Raw genomic sequence first — 22,676 nt, 5'->3', positions numbered from 1 at the left:
CTATTCGTTTTCATTGAAAATCCATAAGTTTAACCAAGTGGTAAATAGATTTCTCCATTTTATATTTGAGGTTGTCGGTTCCAAAGAAAATAGGTCAACTTTATATCATTCTATTCAAATATAATAAATCCAGAATATAATAATTATACGTTTATCTTAATGTATTATGAGAATGATGTGGACAGAATGCTAGCTTGAAAAATTACCATATCTAAGTAACATGATGTCGTATTAATGTTTGAGATTGAAGCGACAAGCTAGTAATGGCCGAGCTACAATTCTTACCCATATCTTTTACTAATATGTAATGAATGATTAATCTATCTACTACATATAATGGTTTTTTAACGTACGGGAAATGGAAGAATAAAGAGTCAGAAAAATAATATAGAATAATAGACGAGGGAATAATTGAAAGGACCACATGGATTGTGTTATAAGAGTTTCGTTAGGACATGTGAAATAGTCAATGTGATGTCCCCATGCCATTTCCAACAATACCTTCCAACTTACAAGCATAAATTTATAATAAATGTTAATGGTAAATAGTATATTTGATAGTCTTACACAGATGAGGGGTAGCTAAAACTTGGAGCTCGATTATTGGAATTGTTTTTTTTAAAATAAATAAAGAAATTCTCAGTGCTCAACAAAAATAATTTCATGATTTGGTGTTTGTGAAAGTTTGAATTTTGGTTCATATTGATTAATTCTTGTAATATTGTCTTAATAAAAAAATTACTGCGTAAGCATTCGACAAAAATTAGTTTTGTATGATGTAATGAAACTATATATTGGCTTAGAAAAATAATAAAAATGAGCTACATTCCTTCTTCAAAAGCTACTAAAATTGTCACCTCTATCCCAAAAGTCAATATTTATTTGCCTTTTCAAAATACTAGTTCAACGACTACTTTTAACCATTAGTAAATTATTGACTTAATCAAACTCCAAAAGCTACTTTAAAAATTATTGCCGAACAAGGTTACGATATACAATGAACATCTTTAATAATATATATACATATTTCTAATTTGTATTAATAATAAGATAAATGAATTTTCACTTTGAATAATATATGCATTGAGATAGATTTAACAATATTTTACATTATACTTTTATCACATTGGTGAACTTATTTTATTATTATTTCAATTATTTGACTTTGAGGAGAACAAACGAGTAGTATTATATCGAACATATATAGTACTATAATCATTTAGGTAATACAAATTCAGATATGAAACTATAAGAACTTTTTAGATAAATTGTAACTAAATTAAATTATAAAAGGTTCATAACTAATCCAATGTATAGTAAAAATTTAATCAAATTCTGTCATATGTTAATGGTAAAATAAGAGGAAGAAAGGTGAATATGAAATACTGGAGTATAAAGTATGCACATTTGTATTATTTTATAGTTCCCAACGTAACAAGTTGCTAATAATTTAATATTTTGTTATTTTCTAAAACCAACAACTTGTTTTTTTTTTAATCATAAATTTCTAATATAATATTCCTATGTAAGCACCAAATTGCAGAATTATTATTTATTTGGGCACCATAATGGGAACTTCTTTAATTTCTAAACACCAAATTAGTAAATCTTCTGAAATTTGAGATGTAATTTTGTGTATGATTTTGTATTTATATTTGTTTACACACATTATAAATTGTATGTTATAAGATATATAGTTATTCCTACATAATGTATTGCTAGTGATTTTAATTTGAAAATCGATCTAGTTACATTTTTGTTTTTCTTGAGAATTAAATGATTTTTTTTTCTAAGACTTTGTTTGGTTGGATAAAATACTTTTTCAATTAAGGAAAAAAAACCCATAAAAAAAATACTATAGGCAAGGCATGTGCATAGACTAGTCCTTTATTTTAGATCCTTGCAAGAAAAGTCGACAGTTTACCCAGTTAAACCTAGACTTGTGAATAATGTTTTATAAACTTTCCCTTCTTTAATGCTGCACTTGAAGTTCCTATCTTGGATTTAGGCCCTAAATTCTTCAACTTTAAAAAATTAATGTTCAATAATTAAAAATAGACTTGTCAAACGTGACCTCAAATCACCCATAAATCAAAGATTTTGGACCGATTTTGAATATATATATATATATATATATATATATATATATATATAATATATTATATAATAATATATATATATATATATATATATATATATATATATATATATAATATATATATTATATATATATATATATATATCGACACTTTTATTCTAAAAGAAAAATACATGAATGACTAATTAACTTTCTTTAAAGATGATAGTTGAAAATTTTAATACATATGACGTAACATCACCTGATCTAAATATGACCAAATCGACGTAAATGAATTATATGCGTACATGACAATTTGATTATCAGTTTCGTAGGACTAATAGTAAAGACGACACTCTAAATTAACCAAGTAGTAGGAGACCATAAAACAACTCTACGTCCAAGATGCCATCCCCTAATATTCTTAGAAGGGAACATGACCATGCCTAATTTTTGTTTTTCTCTTCAATAGAGTAGGTCCTTTATTTTCCCCTCATAATCCTAGCTTGAAATCAACATACAAAATAAACTCTCTCTCTCTCCTGTGAAATCTCAACCTCCTAAGCCAAACATGTGGGGGACGGCATGCCAATTTAACAATTACAAGTGATTTATTTTGACCAAACATGTGGGGGATGATTAATATGAAGCAACCAACCTTATACTATATTAAGGGAAGCAGCTTATCATGATGAGTAGCTTATTTTCCAAACAGTATCGTAAATTCATGCCATATCTTTTGGGAGAATATTTTTCAATAAAATCAAGAAATATATGTATATATGTACATCCTTTGTTGATTTGACCAGAGTTTTTATCATAGATTATAAGTAGGACTATATGATAACGTTATCATTAATTGGTAACAAACATCAATTATGTTATGCCATGTTGATAAATTCTTGCATAATAAGGTATAATACTATATTATATATCCCTTTTTCGAATATATATGCATGAAAAAGATCACATAAAATCTCGAGAATTTTGATAATACTAAACTAACATTATATTTGTTCTTATGATATGATCATGTGACCATAATATATGTTTCATTTAAGTGTTTCAACTCCATATCAAGATGATGTACATTATTGTGGTTGTTTGGTAATCATTTAGTCAAGCAGCTCTTACCATTCAAATCTTGCAGATGGTCTTTTGGACCCTCAATAAGATCTTGCTGGATTTATTTGCTCGTTCATCATGTTTACACAACATGACATGTAGATCAGATACTCTCCCATGCATGGTTCTAAATTTTGGAGTAAGAATTACTTATTATGTCATGAGCTTAATATATATCACAAAATATAGGCATTAATTAAACTTAATGTTAAATTAGATATCACTTCATGTTGGGGTCATAGGTCCAAGATCTATATGGTAGAAGGTAATAAACACTGACAATTTAATGATAATGTCGTATGTGTGCATTCTGAAGGAAACTCGTTCCAAATCAATATATCTATGTTGGTAATGCAAATTTACTCTTAAAAATATATGTTGATTTCTCTATTGTTAAATCTTCAGGACCGATCAACAGACCTATGATTGTTGTAACGAATGCAATTAACAAAGCAAAATAATGAAGAATTGTTGGAGGCACAAACCCCATTAAAACCAACTTTTCTCTCTCCCCTCTCTCCTCTCTACTTTCAAAAACCCTAGCCTCCATTGTTGATTTTTAAAAGGGCTTCCATCGGTTTTTACCGTTGGAAAGCCCCCACCTTTGTTTTTTTTATTTGTTTTTAGGTTTCCAATAACGATTTATCCCTCAAAAGAAAGGGTTTTTGATCTCCTTCGTAAGAAAAGGTTTTTCGATCTCCTTCGAAAGACAAGGTTTTTCGACCTCCTTCGAAAGACAGGGTTTTTCTCCTCTTTTAGAGGGGGAATTTCTACATGTTACAATCTGGGATACTAGATCTAATGGATTGTAGTGAAATTATTTTGTTGGTGAAGAATTATGCGGGATCACAAAGGTTATCAATTTTTCGAATACGGTCAGATGAATCCGGCGGAAATCATCCTCACGACTACAAGGGATCGTTAGATTGTCTCTCCAACAAGGCTGTATTTTCCAGCTATAAGCGGGAGATGTTCCACATTGCAAGATTTGTTTGACGATTGTAGTTTTTATGAAGGAAATTTTTGTTTGATTCAACTTATGTATTTATTTGATTCGATTGCTTATGTAGATGTCGTATGACTTTTTATTAATGAATTAATTTCACTATTCAAAAAAAAATGAAGAATTGACATAATTAAGGAAATAATGTGTTTTATTAACAATGTCTTAGCTACATAAATAGGCAGAGGAGAAAAGGTTTTTTTAGGTTTGGGAGAGAATACAAATTACAGAATATGGAGGCAGAAGTTAATCATAGGGTTTCTATAGTACTCGCTCCATTTTCTTTTGTTGTTCTTATTTGGAATGAGGGAAGAAACCAATGCAACTAAAAAATGGATATGATTCCACTATTTTGAATAAAAAAGTAAAAAATGACTACTCAATAGTGTGAACACATTTATTACAACTTTATAAATATTATTGTTGTTAGATTATTAAATTTTAGGATTTTTAACTAGAATAATACAAATTTTGAGCGGTTCGCTCGTAATAATACAACTTTTAGATTATTTTTTAATAATACAAACTTCATACTAAAATTCCTACAGCAAGACAAGTTTACCTGTGACCTTTAAAACAAGTAAAAAAAAATTTTAAAGCCTTTTCTATTTCCCTTCCTCCCCTACCCTTGCCCACCCGAAAAGAACCCCTGACCAGTCCACCACCTCCCCCACCAGTCCACCCCTAGCCCGACCCCACCCCTGAAACAACCCCTCACCTGAGACTAATTCGATTGCAGCGTCGAAATCGACTTGACGGGGGTTTCTTCAGAGACGATGCAATGGTGGCGCGCTTCTTGTGGCACCCTATTTTTCGCCGGTGATGTATAAGGTGGTAGAAAGTTGGAGAGACAAAGTGAGGAGAATGATGGTGGGAAGAGAGGGCGAAGGTTTTCGGGGGCGGGGGCGGCTTGGTTTGGTTGCTTTTCAGGCTGGGGTGGTTGTGTTTGGTTGTTTTCGGAGGAGGGGAGGGGAGATGCGGTGTTATCGATGGTTGGGGTGGGGAAACGTGGTGTTTTCGAGGATAAAGGAGAGGATACGTGGTGTTTTCAGGGGTGGGGGAGGGCAAACGCGGTGTTTCCGGTGGTTGGGGAGGGTGGGGTGGCCGGCAGGGTGGGGTGGCCAACGGTCTGTGGGTGGGGGTGGCCAATGCGGGTGGGGGTGGAGGAGGGCAGTACGGGTGTGGTGGGGGTGGGAAGTACGGGTGGGAGAGGGCAGACTTGGTTGGGTCGGTTGGGGTGTGGCTGGTAGGGGTGGCCGGTGGGGATGGGGGTGGTTAGTGCGGGTGGGTGGGGGTGGTCGGAGGGGGAGGGGTGGAGGGGAAGTGAGGAAGAGAGAGAAAAAGATGAAAGAAAATTATTAGTAGTCAGTACCGCCTAGAGGGTTATGTTAAGCATACTCTCAAGCTCTCTTCTTCTAATAATCTAAGAACAAGGTCCTAAGGTAATCATTAGTTACTATTGGATAATATTATATGTAAAGGGATAATATTATATTGTAAAAGGGTAGAAGGGTACTTTCATAGTCATAGGTCTGTATTATAAATATTATATATATTGAATGTCAGGTTAACCTACAACAGGTTAACACAATTATTTCCCACACTTGTACAGTTACTACTACTTCCATTTTATTTTTCTATTACAATATCCCGATTTGGGCACACTTAGGAAATTACATGGGTTTTGGCAAAAAGAGCCCATGTCACTGGTTGGTAGTTAATTAAATGGGTCTAGGTAGACTTAATAATAAGGGTAACGTAGTCCACTTAGCTTGGATAGCTTTTGTTATTAAAAGAGGAAATGCCGCGATAGATATAAAACTAACAAAAGACGTATATGTTGCGATAAATAAAAAGATGAAGTATGATATTTACTTATTGATGGTGAATAGTCAAAACTATGTGTTGGCAAATTTAATTTAAAAGCTAGTTTTGTAGATTAAAGAAGTACAAAGGTAATACTTACTCGTTTCTTTTTAATCTACACATTTTTAACTTTGGCAGTTGACACACATAATTCACTTTGACCATCATGCGTTTTTGTACATAATATTATTAGATTCTTCTCAGCATATAACTTCCTCATGTCGACTTTTTATAATTTTTACTGGTTCATAATTAAAGATATTAAGGGTCAAAGTTTTATATCGATAAACGTGAAAGTCAAACTCTATAGATTAAAATGAAACATAAGCAAAATTTGGTAAGCAAGAATCAATAGTATTGGAAAAATGATAATGATTTTTGTAGTTCTGTGCATTTTGCAAGGAAGATATCCATACATGTAATGCAACTTAACCAGGAACATGTTTTATATTATGAAAGTATACAACAATTCATCACAACCTTGACATTTCATTTGGTAAGCCGGTAATGTTATTCCATCTCAAAATATCTCTTTTTTTGTTAAAATTAATTTCATTACCACTTGGGAATGTGAAATTGATTGGTAATGGGAATTTGTGAAGAAAATTATGTTTTGGGTGAGACTCCATTATTACCATAAAGTTGTAAAGAAAACCATTTTTCATTTTCATGTTAATGCTGATTTATCCTAAAGCGTTTATTTTTCTTCTTAAATTTTCATTTCCATCCAATACCATCTTGTAGCTAGGTGGTAATGAAAATCACATCCCTTGGAGAAAAAAAAATACAAACTTAGGGATGAGTTAATTTCCCTTAACACAAACTTGGGGTTGAAATTGCCTCTCCGTGAAAATTTTAAGGGCGTGTCTCTTGTAACATTGTACTTAAAATTCATTTTTTATTAACGCGATTTATTAACGACTACCAAACGGACTATTATTAGTGTCATTAGTGTAGCTCCCCAAACGGGCCATATAAGAGTCGTACGTTAAGCACACTATCTAGAACTCTTCTTCATGAATTCGAATTAAAAGAAGATGGAGAAAAATACATATCTACGCTCTATTGACTAAGATTAAATGAAAAGGTCTCGATCAAGCAAGGCTGGAACAGTGTTGTCTAAATTAGCAAGTGAAGATGCTTTAATAATCTTCATGCCAACTGTGACGGTGTAATATTACTAGCATTTGATTATCTAGAGACAAAATGCAACTGTTTTGAAAACCACTTGATTTTTGGACTTCTGCTAAATGACCTAATATAGCTGTATTACAAGGACTTCTGGGATGTTGTCATTCATAGTGGTTTTTATTTGTATCCCAATTCTTGGGGCGTTCAATATTAGATTTTTTTTTCAAAAATAGAGGTAATTAAAATGATAATGGCGTCATTATAGTAGTAACTAGTGATTTTGTTGTTGTTGATAGTATAGTAACTACTCCCTCCGTTTCACAATATAAGGCACGCACGATGTTCGAGGTCGAACTTTGACCGTTAATTACTCTCAATTTATGTTGATATAAAATTTAAAAAAATAATATTATTATAGTATTTTTCAAGACAAATCCAACGGTATAATTTTTATAATTTTTACTTATCGTATTTGAGAGATATTTGTGGTCAAAGCAAATTTTCATAAAGCGTAAATGACTTATATTTTGAAACAGAGGGAGTAGTAACTAGTGAATGTTGCTTTTTCATGTTATTGTAGAATAACTACTTTAAAAGCAGTCTAATTTTAATAGCGTTTGACCTAGTTACTAAATGAATTAAACTAATCACCGAAAGAAATTAAACTAGTCACTATTGGGCTATTATTACCTAATTTTAATTTAAAAGTAGGCGATCTCTTACAAGACAAACTTATAAGTCAATATCCCACTTAATTTGATATTGAAAGAACACTGTTTTCATAAAGAAAATGTGGGCTACTATATGGAGGGGGAATGGGAGTTGAGGAAAAAAAATCTACTCCAGGACCAATAAACATTGATTCTAGTGTTGTATCATAAAAATCCCACCTGGTTTGCTTATGGCCTTGTGGGCTCTTCACTAAGGATGGAATTGAAATTGAATTGCACTTGTAGGATTTTTAAGTTTTTTACAGAGTAAATTCTAATTAATGAGGCCAATACTTACTTTATATATTTGAGAGTCGAGAGTATTCAAAATAGTGATCCATCATCCATGCATGTGTGAGGTGTACGTATCACTCAATGCATGTAATGATGTAAATTATATGGAGTTGAGCCATTAAAATAAAAATTATCTATTAAGGAAAAAAGGACAAGGAGTTGAAAAAAATAGGTCATAATAAATTAAGTCATGAAGCAAAAGATGAAATCAAAAATGGAATGACGTTCAAATACAAAATAAGAGATCACAAATATTTTTTATGATCATCTAATTATCTTCGGCATAAAACAGCTAAACTGAACTGAACTGAACTGAAATGGATAGTGATATGTGAGACTAAGGGGTTGTTCTCCCCAACTTATTTTCAGTTCAGTTCAGTTCAGTTCATCTCCAATAAGTTCAGTTCAGTTCAGTTCAGCTCAGCTCCATTCTTTTATAATCATTTTGTTAAATATTATTATTATGTTAATATTATTATTATTATTATTATTATTATTATTATTATTATTATTATTATCATTATCACTATCATTATTATTATTATTATTATTATTATTATTATTATTATTATTATTATTATTATTATTATTATTATTATTATTATTATTATTATTATCATCATCATCATTATTATTATTATTTAAATATATATCATTACTATTAAGTATTATTATTATTATTGTTGTTGTTTCTATATATTATTTTGTTTATAATACCTTTACTCATTATTAATACTATCATTATTAGGAGGAACATGGTTTAGTTCAAAGCACAAATAAACCCACTATTTTTAGCCCATACCCAATCAAATCGCGTCAAGACGTTTTATGATGTAATTTTCGCGGTCCAACCCAATCATTACTTTTATTACTAAATATTTTTATATTATTAAATCTAATTATTAAAATAGTAATATTAATTATTGTTATTATTAATGTATGATTATTAATATTATTTATTTATAACTATCATTTTAAAATATCCTAAATACTATTATTATTATTCATTATTATTACTTATCATTATTATTATTATTATTATTTAATATTCATATTATTATTGTTTAAAATATTATTTATATATTTATTACATCCAATTTAATTCAATTCAATTCAGTTCAGTTCAGTTCAGCTCCAATAAGTTCAGTTCAGTTCAGCTCTAATAAGTTCAGTTCAGTTTAGTTCAGCTGTTTTTATGCCGAAGAGAACATGCCCTAAAAGTATTGTCAAGAGCTGAATTGAATTGAACTTAACTTAACTGAAAATAGTGCTTCCAATATCGGACTACTTCTTTCTTTTTAGAATAACTACAACACTTTTCATTTTAAAGTTGTAAAATAATATTACACTTTTATTGTTGGTTCAAGATTTTTTCTAAATCTCTTTATCATATGTTTTTTTTTTTTTTTTCTAGGCATATTACACTACTCGTAAACTCTTTACAAAAAAAAAGGATGAAGTATATATCTAAATCACATGAACAATATTTCTTCTTTTGACTAAATAAACGACTAAACACAATAATGTAAATGAGATAGATTTCAAATCTTAGATAACATCCTTATAAGTGATTATTTCACCTTACCATATTAAATGCATCCATATAGCATAGAAACAATTATGATTGCTGTCTGATGCACCATACCTGCTTTAATTTCGCCGATGGAGTAGGTTTATTTGTCATATTATACGAACATCAATACTTTTACTGATGGGGAAAGAGTTTAGAACGAAGTATGTGTTAGCAATTTCGCATTCAATCATTGCCTGATGTGAATTAAAGTTTGAACCAGGTACGTACTATACTCCAAAAAAATATATTTTTACACTGATAGCAATGCGAGATATGTTTCACTAGTCCAATATCGATAGGTCCACTTGAGTTTCCATGTCCAATTTAATTAAAAAGAAGGTAACATGCAGATAGGTCAAATATATATACGATTGTTCGAGGAGAAATGTATTAGGAAGAAGAAATACACTAATTTTTTTAAACAAAAATACTTTTTATAGAAAAAGAAGTTAATAGAAACTACATTTTTGTGGGATTCCAACCATTGACCATGAAAACTACGTTGACTCTTTTTTCTTTTTGCTTTTTCCACTTTATTTTTACCAAAATTTGCGAAACAAATGCATATAATTAAAACTAATTCTCAAGGGAAAATGATATTTTGACTAATAATTGAAGATAAAGAAAGAGAGAAAAGCAAAAGGATAAAAGGTCGATACATACATACGTGTTTTAAAAGATAGTTTCTTAGCAAAATATTTTTATATGATAGTATATCATAAACAATGTGTATTTTATATGGTAGTTTCTAGCTAGCACATTGTTCTTAAAATAATAAAATTTATATGAGACGCTAAAATGATCTATGCTATGTGCTAAAATAGAATAAGCCATTTCCCTTCTCCTTTAAAAAAAAAATAAAAGGTAAATCATAAAACTACGATTTTCCACCTAAACATATCAAAACTTAATATTTGGTTACCTTTGAATTCTAATTAATAGATTTATTGAATATTAATTAACTATTAGCATTCAAAGTAAATTTAAACCAATACCAAATATTATAATTAAAATTAGAATTTAATGTATAATTGCCCCAACATTTTCATATATATCTTTATTATATAAGGGAAGGCTGAGTTATGGTGTCCCCGAATTTTTTTTTTTTTTTTTTTTTTTTGATTGAGAAATTAAGTCAGCCCAAGGGCTAACCCCTACCAAGGCTACTAGCCTTGTAGGAACTACCAGCACATTGGCTGGTAAAGCATGCAAAGCATGCTAAGGAAATACCCCAATATAATGTTGGGGGTAAGGATCGAACCCCTGACCTCAAGGATCAGAGGGGAGTGCTCTACCAGCATAAAACTACGGGCATGTTCTATTCGGCATAAAACATCTGAACTGAACTGAACTAAACTAATCTGAACTGAATTGAACTGAACTGAACTAAACTGAGTTGAATTAAATTGAACTGAATTGAACTGAAATGAATAGTGATATGTGAGAGTAAAAGTATTGTCAAGAGCTGAATTGAACTGAACTAAACCGGTCTGAACTGAACTGATCTGAATTGAACCGAACTGAACTGAACTGAAAATAAGCTGCCAATACACTACACTGTCAATATATACTCATAAAAGTATTCACAAAAATTTGACTCGAAATCAAAGTGTCCACTTTCTTCACAATCTATGAAATAGTGTACTTAATTCAAAAATCAACTAAAATAAAAAGACTGGTGAGATACTTAAGTAACAGAGACTAAACCAATCAAATTTTATAACTATGAATAATTATTCGCACATACTTCCTCAATTGAGTATTTTATTTGCTTTCGGATGCATCGCTTTGCATATAAAACTAGTTACATAGGGAATGGTAACATTAACCCATGTGGAACCACTACCTGGAATTTTGCAATAGGCAACCGCAAAGTTAATACCAAAAGGACACTGGGCCTGTGTGGCCCAAATAAACAAGCCTGCTTAGTGGGGTGGGATAGTATTTGGCTATTTGCCTTTGAGATGGTTCTGTAATTTTGTTTGGATTGAAAAAGTCAAGTTCAGACAACCATTTTCTTAGAAAAAGATAGTAATAATAACAGATTTGGACACAAATTTCCTGCTCATGTAATAAGACCACATTAATACATTACGGTTAGGACCCATAGCTTTATCGTGTTAATCCCAAGTGACCCAATTCTAACCCACATTTGACATTAGACATTACGGTCTGATTGCAAATCATGGATTTCAGAGAGTGACCCTTTAAATCGTTTTATAAAGAATATTCACAAAAACTCCTAAGAAAAAAACTACATAGAATAAGTTGGACAAAGATATTTTGGTAACAAAAGGGAGTAAAAACTATAATAGTTTTAAATTTTCAACTCCAACCGTAGGATAAGACAAACATCTTGATCACCATTGGATTTCGTCTGTGACCTACGCTGATGCATGTATTATTACTCATCTTCAGTTTATGCATAGATTAACCCAAAAATATCAAATTAGGTCATGTTTGTTGTTGTAATATTCGAATTGAGAACTTTAATGGCAAGTTCCCAAGTTCTTATAGGGCATGGAAGGTTGCATACTCTCATAGGTTAACAAGTTATTATAGTTTGCATGGTCCAATCATTGATTCCGAAAATTTCTACAATAAATTGGGTGGATTGCTAATATAATTCCCTATCCTCGATTTTGCTATTTACTTTAACCGAAACTGAATTTTATGAAATAACAAAACTGGAATATGGGAGGAACTCCCCGCCTTAGATGGGTAGAAATATAAAGAGGAAGTAAAATTTTGTAATCTCTTGTAACTTGTTAAGCTAACATCCCCCTTCAACTTTATATATAGTGGCATTTTGGTAAGTGGTAACTACATCTGACCCCCTCCCCTCATTTTATGTTCACAGCCAAACAAATCACTGAAGAAGCCCTTCTATTCCGATAAATAAGTCCTCCCCTCCCAAAAAAATCACTTCCATGAAAGTAGAACTATACAGCATAGTTAAATGTTAATATGATAGAACCAAACAAGGCCTTAGATAGATCTTCTACTTCCAGTTATAACACTTACAAGGAAGCTAGTAAATATGGTAGCACCAAAATGTCAACAATTGAGGGTTCCACACCAATTTCAACGCCTTTTGGTCTCTAATCTGCAGTGGAAAAATCAAATGTGGACCAACAACACCGGTTGGATTAAATATGTCCTATATGACCTACTAATCTTGAAGTATTACATTTCCTTTAGAAAAGGGCAAAAAACAATCTCACAATCTACAAATACAAATTATGTTTGTTATCTTTTTCTGAGAATGACCAAAGATCAGATGACATAAAACATGTTCATCATAATACATCTTGTTTTAGTAGGGTTGTATTTGTATGTATTAATACCATTAGTCTCCTACAAGCCAGCATCAAAGACTCAAAATTGTCTCCAATTTGCATATCAATGACAAAACACCTTGGCCAGCTCTGTGGAGTCTATGCATTTAGCTCCAGTTAACTCGTCCCGACTAAGAAATTCTTCAACACGTTGGTTGATGCTACTCTGCTTCACCTATAAACAATTAAACATGAATGCCACAAATTAGTTTGTCACTGGTAAATAAAAGGAATGGTAATTTATGATCTTTTCTTACCTTAACTCCGAGAGCAATGACAGTTTTCACCTTAACAATTCCGCCTAATCTCAGAGAACCTTCTTTGTTGTCTTTAACATAGATAAGTGGCACGTTTCTGGAAGTGGCTAAGCTTGGTAGATGCTTAGTGAGCCATTTTGAATTGCAGTCTGAAGCAACCAGCACAGCCTGGATTTGTAAATGGATAGATCATGAAATGGATCTGGACTGAGGCACCACGAATGTGGGAAGAGGTAAACGGTATCATGAATATGGCAAGCCAAATTATTCAAATTCAGGCAATAAGCTTAATGACAATGAAGATACACATTAAAGTAACTGTTAAACCATGACTTAGAACCTACACACAAGGGCATGCTCCTAGTTGGATGCTCTTTTCATGGCACCTGCATGTTCGTTTTAACATTTCAGTGTTTTTTTTTTCCCTATGAATGTACGTGTCTGTTCCATATATTGCAATTGCATGTTTTTGTTATATAATGATTTTTCTTTTACATCTGCCTGTTCTTTTATGATGCCTTTATGTTCTGTTAATTTGAAGAGCCAGAATGTGTAATGAAAGGAACATACAATTGGGACCTAGCTTTGTATGTTAAACATGATCTCACAAGTAATGCTTGAACCTACGATTAAGCTGCTTTTGTAATGGTAATATTATCACATAGTACAATGAATAAGCAAGTCAAGTAAGAAAGAACGGTGGTTAAGCATTACAATATAGGTCAAGCAGAGACTATCCCTGTCATGTCTGCTTATTCTCCTTTCAGAAGATAATCAAATTATTACCCCATTTTCATATGACGAATATAAATCTGTCACGAGCATCAGAAAAATTAAGTTGCTGTCAGTTATGTAAAAGTGGATAGGAGGTCAAAGCATGTTGCATCAGTTATAGACTTGTTGGCAGAATCTAGGCATCTTTGTGTCAAATATACCCATACCTCGCTATGTTCTTCTCTATCAGGCATGGCCGATGGGTCATGGTGACATAATACCTCGAGATAATGGTTTTGCTAAGAACTAGCAATCAGATTAAGATATTTAAGAGACGAAAAATATGATCCAAGAAAATCCGTGATGAGTTAAAAGAAGAAGAGGGAAGATTGATTTATAAGTGTCAAGGATGTTATATTTCATTGCTCTTGCAAAAACTAAAATATAAATTCTAACATTCAGACTGAATTGAAACGTTTCTGGGCTGATGAAATATTATTTGAACTAGATTGAAGTATTAAGCTGGACTTTTAAAAAAGTTTGTACTGGATTTAGACTCAGATATTCTAATCCAAACTATTTGCGGGCTGAATTAGGACTTGTCATTCATTAGATTACACACCTAGAATTATGCTCTTCAGTACTTTAATGGGGTTCCTGCAAATCATGGATACACACCCCTTTCTCCGTCCGCAGCAAGTAGTTCTTAAGAGATCATAATATTCCTTGAATCCCCAAGTGGCATGAACTAGGAAGTTTGGTCCAAGATTTTTGAGAGGTTTAGAACAAAATTTTCTATTAGAAGTTCAAAATTAAGAAAAGTAAAAAGTGAAGAATTTAGCTATGCTAAAACATCTAGTCCCAGTCTGGCCCCTTAAGTGACTCAAAGTGTAAGTTACAGGTCATAACCCCTCATCACTTTACAGCCTTAAGTTAGCCAGTTAGGGGTTATGGGAATTGTACATCCGATGGTTAAGCACTTAAGCTCTTGATTTCCCTTAAACAAAAGGCATGGCCACTTAAACTAAGCAGCATTTAGGATGTTCTGCTGTTTGTGTGACAGCCTTTTGTTTTTAGCCATTTAGCCATTATCACCCGTCTACTTTTCACATCGGTGAGGATCAACCCTGTTACACGACTTATAGTGTTTGTTGGAGACTATTGTTGCCTATGCTATATGTTCCTAGGATCAGCAGGTAGTCGCTCCTAGGATCAACAAGGGAAATTAGCAAGCCCTTTTGGCCTTTCATACCATCTATAAATGTGAGTTATAATCTTTGATTGGTAGTTGAGCTGCTGAATTACTTAGGGGTGTAGACAGAGCAGTGTAATATAATCGCTTTTTCAGTTTGTGGTTCGTCCAAAATGGGAAAAAAATAGGCAAACACCGACCATAATTCGCTTTTTTCAGATAGCAATTCACGGGCAGATTGGGGAATTATGTTACCCTGAGACAGAGTGATAGACTGAACAAAGTTAGAATCCAATCTAATCTAGTCCAATTCAGAGTGGACTTGAAAAAGATTGGACTGATTCAAACTCAAATTCTCAAAACCAAAATGTTTTGGATTGAATTTGAACTCAGATTTTTAAGACCCAAATGTTTTGGATCGGATTTGGACATAGCCATTTGGAGTCCAAAATATTTTGGATTCGACCTTCAGAGTCCAAAGTTTAAAAACTTAAGCCCAAAGTATACAAATTATTAATCCCTCTATTTTTTATTAGTTGTCCCACTTGCTTTTTCAGGTCAAAATTCATAAGCTTTGAGTGTAAGAGCATGTACAATGGTTGGTGTCTCTCCAACTAGCTCTCCACACTCTCTCTCCTATTCTCTCTCTTCAAGCTACTCTCAAGAGCCATGTTTAAAAACACCCAACAACAATAAAACCCTTTAAAGAGCTCTCCATTTAACTTTTCATTATTTTGTGGTCCCCATGTCAATAAATGAACCTCATTTCATATTATGATCAAAGTTATATAAATTAAGTTATTCATGTAAATTAAATATAATTACAAATTAATCCTTTTCATAATTTAAGCAAAGTAGAATTTTTAAAAAAACAATATAATTATGAGTGCTAATATTTAATTTTCATAAATTTGGCATGGAATGAAGAATTAACCTACAACATGAAAAACTAATTTTTAAATATCCAATATTAGGCTCATTTTATAGATAAAGGAAAATTATACTTGTTGACATAATAATTATTACCATCTTTTTTTTAATTTTTATAGGAAAGATCATTAAATAGTTGCATGAAGAAAAAAGAATTGAAGTAATTACAATAAAAAGTGGGTCCCACACATTGGAGAGCCATCTCTCCATCAACTCAAATGGTATCTCCCCCAAGAGCCCTTTGGCAAAGTGTCTCCGTGGAGAGACACCCAAGACACACCCAAGAGCCCCATTGTTGGGTAAGAGGTGGCTCTCCATTTTCTCTCTCTTTGGAGAGCTAGTTGGAGAGCTAGTTGGAGAGCCCCATTGTACATACTCTAATAGCACATAACCAAAGATATTACTGATCAAATATGAGCATTGAATCATGAAAAAGCAAATGGTATAACTAATAAAATGTGGAGTGTAAAATTACAAATGTTCCATATTCTCAAGTTATACACTAAGGGGGCGTTTGGTTGGGGGTATTGTGGAAAGGGTAAGGGAATCAAGAGACTTGATTCTCTTACTTGTTGTTTGTTTGCTTAAATCAATGAAACCCTTTACCCTCTCCTTACCCCAAAGTCCTCTACTTTCATTCCCCTACCCCCAAGGTTTCACTTACCCTTTCTTTGACTTCTAATTGACCTTTTCTTTGACCACCCCAACCACCCATTGACCCAACCATTCAACCACACCCGACCACCCAACCACCACCATCTGCGCACCCTACCACCGCAACCCGTCCCCTCCACCGCAACCAGCCAGCCGCCGGAAACACCCCAACCATCCAACACCTAAACGATGCAGGGGAGGGGAGGGAGAGAACGCGGTGCTGTAGGGGATGGGAGGGGGAGACCGCGACGGCGTAGGGGGAGGGAAGGATAGACCGCGACGCCGCAGGGGGAGGGAGGGATAGACCGCGACAGTGCAGGGAAGGGAGGGGAGAACGCGGCAGTAGGGGAAACAACGTGACGCGCAGGGGAGGGGGAGAGCTCGACGGTGCAGGGAGGGGAGGGGGACGACGTGACGGCGCCGAGGAGGGGAGAACCGTCGCGGGAAGGGGAAGACCGGGGGGCCGACGAGGTGGTGTTACTGGGGTAGGGAGAGGCGGCGTGGGGAATAGCAACAGAGGGAGGAGTGGTGGTGCTAGGATGGAAGAAGGGTAAGAGGAGGAAGAAAGAGAATTAACATTATCTTAACCAAACACCACTCTAAATCTAAAGGTTTTCTTTTCATTTCCTCTCCTCTCCCTTTCTTGATTACATTCCCTTTACCCCGTTGCAACCAAACGCCCCCTAAATCTAATTTTTAAGAGATGTTATTAACAATTCATATATGGTACTAATGTGATAATGTTTAATCGCTTCTACCAAGTGCAATCTACATTATTAATATGGTGTATATTGATCTTCCAGTATAATCTAATTAAAAAGGTTGGGCCAAAAAGCTTTAATTAGATCTAAAGGTAGAAGACACAGATAAATTTTAAATTTTTGATATGGACGTGGCCAAAGATAAATTATTTGAACTAGATTGGACTGTACTTTCAAAAATACTTGGAATAGATTTGTACTCTTAATTCTAAGTCCAAATTAAACTGGACATAGAATTAGAATACAGGGTATTTCCTTCAGGTTTGTGCAAGACATGCAAAACACCCCTTATTTCCACAAGAAGATGATCTTTAGGAATCATAATGTTCCTTGTATTCTACATGCTGCATGAGCCAAGAAAATCTGTTCCGAAATTTTGGAGAGGTTATTGTACAAACTATCTCCAAAACAAAAATGAAAAACTTGGCTAGAACTCCAGAAAAATATAGTATAAGTTTCAGGTCATACACCTCATCACTTGTACAGTTAGGGGTTATGGGAATCCATCCAATGGTCTCCAAACCATTCTATAAGCAGATTGCCCTTGGACATTAGGCATGGTCATTGACCTAGAAAATCTTTAGGATGTTTTGCGGTATGACCTATTGGCTATTTGTGTGACAGCCTTTTGTTTATATCCTTGTCACCTGTCTAGCTTTTACATGGATGAGGTCATACTTTGCGACATGACGTATATAGTCTTCGATGGAGACTGTATGTTGCCTAATACGTTCCTGGGATTGATAGTATGTACTCGCTGAACGTGTTCTATTTAATCTAGGATCACGACTTGATTCCTTACACCCTAAAATGCTTTACTTACAGAATTCGTAAGATCAAGAATCAGGCAATGCCACATAAAGCATAGAACCATGTCCAAAAATCAGCAAGATCAGTGGATCTAAATCAGTGAACCACTTCTGAGCATGAGTTCCCAGGTGTTACATCCCACTTTGCCTACCAACGTGATTTTACAGGCGACTCTTAATTATCTAAACAATATAAACATTTGCTTTGGGAACTCTACTGAATCATCTTGTTATCTTCCTAATCCTTCCCTTATCCCCAAATCCTAAGTTGTATAGAATTGTAGGTATTATACACAAACCTTTTAGCAAAGGAACTTCAATTCTTTGCAGGTTCTATAAGGCATCTTGTGCAAACATCAGACACATAACTCTTTGAAGCATACTCAGAAATGCACGCAAAGTCCAACACTTCGGTTTTTTATAATTTCAAATTAGTTAGAAAATTCTTTTCAAATGCTATTTTTCTCTCTCTCTCATCACATGGATCCCTCTTTTTATCTCTATCCCTCTCTACTCTCCACCTGCAATTCATAACAGCCTGTCCACCCCCTCCATATTGTAACAATGAAACGAAGGAAGTATGAATTGACTACTTTACTACTGAGATCAATTACTAGCAGCCAACTTGCACACTGATTACACAAAAAGCAACAGTCGAAAATACACATCCAAATTCCAAATATTATTCTCGGGTCAAATTACCCAATGGCCAATTCACTGGATAGTAGATAGCAATGGTACTTCTAGACCAACATAATGATGCATTATAAGAAAAGCTAAACCTGAAGTTTGTTGACAGAAGAGCAGGGTGGGCAGCCCCGGCCCTGACTAACAAGAGAGAGAGGAGAACCCCCTCGGTCAGCAGCAAATCTACCATCACTTAATGGGTTCATCCGTTCCAGTATCCGTGTTACTTCATTGATCCCAACAGCAAAGTGTTGCTGCATTAATCCACATAAAATATAACACTAAAATTTAGTAACATGTAACTTTAAGCAACACAAGTTTTCTTCTATATTCAATTTTCTTTTACGAATTGGGCGAAGATGAATTAAAAGTCACACCTTGAACCACAACTTCTCAGGCAATGTTTTATTGGACTCTAATTCTGATTCAATTACCCTGCTCCATAATCACACCCAGAAACATTTTCATGTCAGCTAAATTTTAATACTTCCAAATATTGAAACTAACATGAATTCGTCTAGATTTTTCCAACATCCTCCTATATATCTCTATTATATATGAACTTTTGATGACTTAGTGTTAGATTTTGGGTAAACTCCCTCTCTTGAAGTGTATTTCACATATATAGGTTACAACAGGACTAGGAAACCTAAGCATAGTAGAAGTGTAAATACAAGAACTTTTTGCTTATCTATGGCTAGGTTCAGTTCACTTTATTTTTGCTTATTTCAGATCTAATCAGATCAGAAAAAATAAGTTCAGATCAGATCAGTTCAGATTATGCTTATATTTTTGAAAATCATTATATCTTTCATTACATATTAGTAAAATTATAATAATTGAATATTAATAAAGTACTCATTGAGACGAATCAAACAAGACCCCACATGACTATATTTTTTCTTATATATTAAGAAAAATCTAAAAGATAAGATCTTGTAATCAGAAAAAATAAGTTCAGATCATATCAGATCAGAAAAAATAAGTTCAGATCAGATAAGATAAGTTCAGATCAGAAAATTTCAGGTGAACTAAACATAGCCATAGTCTTAGGGCTTGTTCTCTTCGGCATAAAACAGCTGAACTGAACTGAATTGAATTGAACTGAATTGAACTAAACTGAATTGAACTGATCTGAACTGAACTGAATTGAATTGAAATGAATAGTGATATGTGAGAGTAAAAGTATTGTCAAGAGCTGAACTGAACTGAACTGGTCTGAACTGATCTAAACTGAATTGAACTGAAAATAAGCTAGGGAGAACAGGCCCTCAGTATATTTCATATTCTATCACTTAAGTGTCCACTCTTTTTTGACCAATATACCCCTAACTAAAAAAACTACAACACCTATCACTCTAAAGCACTCACCACTCATCATCCTTCTCGCACGCATAGCGTGCAAGTGTAATACTTTCCTTATTTGGAATAGTCACAATAAGTGCAATCAAACTCAAAATGTTAAAAAAAAACTCAATATTATTACAAATATGCCACCAAAAAGCAAGAGGGGACCACAACTTTTGTGTTTCATCACTTGAATTTCTCTACTTTATTGTGGACTCAACTTTCTCTCTCTACATTCCTTGATATACCCCCACTTTCTCTATGTTGCACTTATTAAGAAACGGAGGTAGTATAACTTATATAAGACCCATAATAATATTTCAAATTTCATGAATAATAACTTTTTCCTTTTCCCCAATACTACATATGCACCCATATGACATGGGTGTCTGAAAAAATCGAATTTTCAGTAATTGGGTTCTCAAAATTTAAAGAAATTGACTAACATAAAATTGAAGATAAAAAGAAAAAGCAAGAGAAATATAAAAGTAATACAAAGAAAAATAAATGAATTTACCTTTGGAAGGAATGGAGTAGACGGAAAAGATGGTCGCCTTCAAAGCAGTAATCACTTGTTTGCAAGTAGAAAAATAAAGCAAATTTTAGAAAAATTAAAGAATAAAATTACAAGTTTAATTGGAATTGTTAATTAAGGAATGCAAAGTAGTAAAATTAGACAATTGAGAAACAAAATAACTTGTTAGGATGATGTTGCTTTTGCAAATTCCTAGCGTCTGAAAGTTGAGGATTTGTCTGATTAGAGGTTTTTCTTTTGTTTTTCGGCGCCATTTTTACTGCTGCTGTTTTTCTCTCTCTCGCATTCCTCCTCGTCAGAACTCAGAAGCAAAAATTTTAGAGTTGATGATATGGGCCGGGCCTAGATTTCAAGTCTGGATCATTAATTTATGTGTAGATTAACCCTAGCTGGCTAGCTTCCGGTTTTAAGCCTACATCTAGATTAACTGCCTGTTCTCTTCGGCATAAAACAGCTGAATTGAACTGAATTGAATTGAACTGAACTAATTTAAACTGAATTGAACTGATCTGAACTGAACTGAATTGAACTGAACTGAACTGAACTGAAATGAATAGTGATATGTGAGAGAAAAAATATTGTCAAGAGCTGAACTGAACTGATCTGAATTGAACTGAACTGATCTGAACTGAACTGATCTGAACTGAACTGAATTGAACTGAACTGAAAATAAGCTGGGGAGATAAGACCCTAAGTCATTAAGAGGATCAACATTGGTACTTTTTAAGTAGTTTTCAAAAAGCTCTTAAGGAGAGAGAAAATGGAGAGTCAACTCTACCCCAAATCTCAATCTAATATTGGTGCTCTTATTCGACTTAGCTTTTCATTGAGATAACTTGGAGAGATGCTCTGTTCCAAGAGCATTGTGAGAACATGCTTTTGGCATAGTAGGATGACACGTGTCACTGAAAATAGTTTAAAAAATAAAAATTAAAAATACTAATAAATTGGAGAACATATTGGAGAGTAGTACCATTGTTAGCAATTTTTGAAGGAATGAACTTGAATAAAGAAAGTTAAAAATGGGTTAGCGAGTTACGTTGGAGAGCTATATTGATGTTGGTGCTATAAAGGAGGGTTGTGATAGGTGATAATTGACGTAAATCTTTTTGTTATGTTTATTTTTTTTTTTTGCCATATTAGAATTAAGATTTTAGTGTTCTTGTTGTAGTCGAATAGTTAATCATCAGTAGATTATGGAAAAAAATTAGTTTATCTAAGTCCGAAACAAAATAAGTCAGCTCATATTGTAGTTGATTAATTTTGTTAAAATTTCAGGTGGCTAAAATGACTTAAATGATAAATTAAAAAATTTACCTTTTCAAAATCAAGTGACTAAAATTTTGAAAAATCTTTTCCGAAATTTTCACAACTAATTTTGCTAAAATAATTTATCAACTTAATCAACTAATTTTGCCAAACAGTTAAACTAATTGATTACCTTATCAATTATAGCATCTTATCAGTTTCAATTAACTTATCAGTTTCAGTTTATTTTCAGCTAATAATGCTAAACAGAGCCAACACCTACCCATCTAAGGTAACTTAGAGCATCTACAATGGGGTGGGTTGGTCTTACTTGGTTTTTATGTTTTGTCATTTTCTCTCTTTCCCTCCTTCTTACACCTCACATCCCACTAAAACTCCCACCAACTCATCTTTTTTTTGTCACA

At 33.3% G+C, this 22,676-nt stretch overlaps 1 protein-coding gene across 1 annotated transcript; it reads right to left on the bottom strand.

Moving 5' to 3' along the window:
- Window positions 1-12,906: 12,906 nt before the first annotated feature.
- On the bottom strand, window positions 12,907-21,366 carry LOC104894994 (hypothetical protein). Its single transcript, XM_010681389.4, has 6 exons — window positions 21,166-21,366; window positions 20,986-21,039; window positions 19,499-19,556; window positions 19,217-19,375; window positions 13,375-13,542; window positions 12,907-13,292 (listed from the first exon to the last, which is right to left on the bottom strand). Exons 1-6 carry the CDS (start codon window positions 21,255-21,257, stop codon window positions 13,182-13,184), a joined length of 642 nt encoding a protein of 213 aa, XP_010679691.1. The 5' UTR covers window positions 21,258-21,366; the 3' UTR covers window positions 12,907-13,181.
- Between the last annotated feature and the right edge of the window lie 1,310 nt (window positions 21,367-22,676).

Source organism: Beta vulgaris, chromosome 6, assembly GCF_026745355.1.
Source record: "Beta vulgaris subsp. vulgaris cultivar EL10 chromosome 6, EL10.2, whole genome shotgun sequence".
Lineage (NCBI taxonomy): Eukaryota > Viridiplantae > Streptophyta > Magnoliopsida > Caryophyllales > Amaranthaceae > Beta > Beta vulgaris.
This window is presented reverse-complemented; position numbering and strand designations above follow the sequence as displayed.

Coding starts and splice junctions, on each gene's coding strand:
- LOC104894994 (XM_010681389.4), bottom strand. CDS start 21,257: ATGGCGCCGAAAAACAAAAGAAAAACCTCTAATCAGACAAATCCTCAA. Junction 21,040..21,165: donor AAGCAACATCATCCTAACAA/GTTATTTTGTTT, acceptor CTTGCAAACAAG/TGATTACTGCTTTGAAGGCG. Junction 19,376..19,498: donor CTGAGAAGTTGTGGTTCAAG/GTGTGACTTTTA, acceptor GGATTAATGCAG/CAACACTTTGCTGTTGGGAT.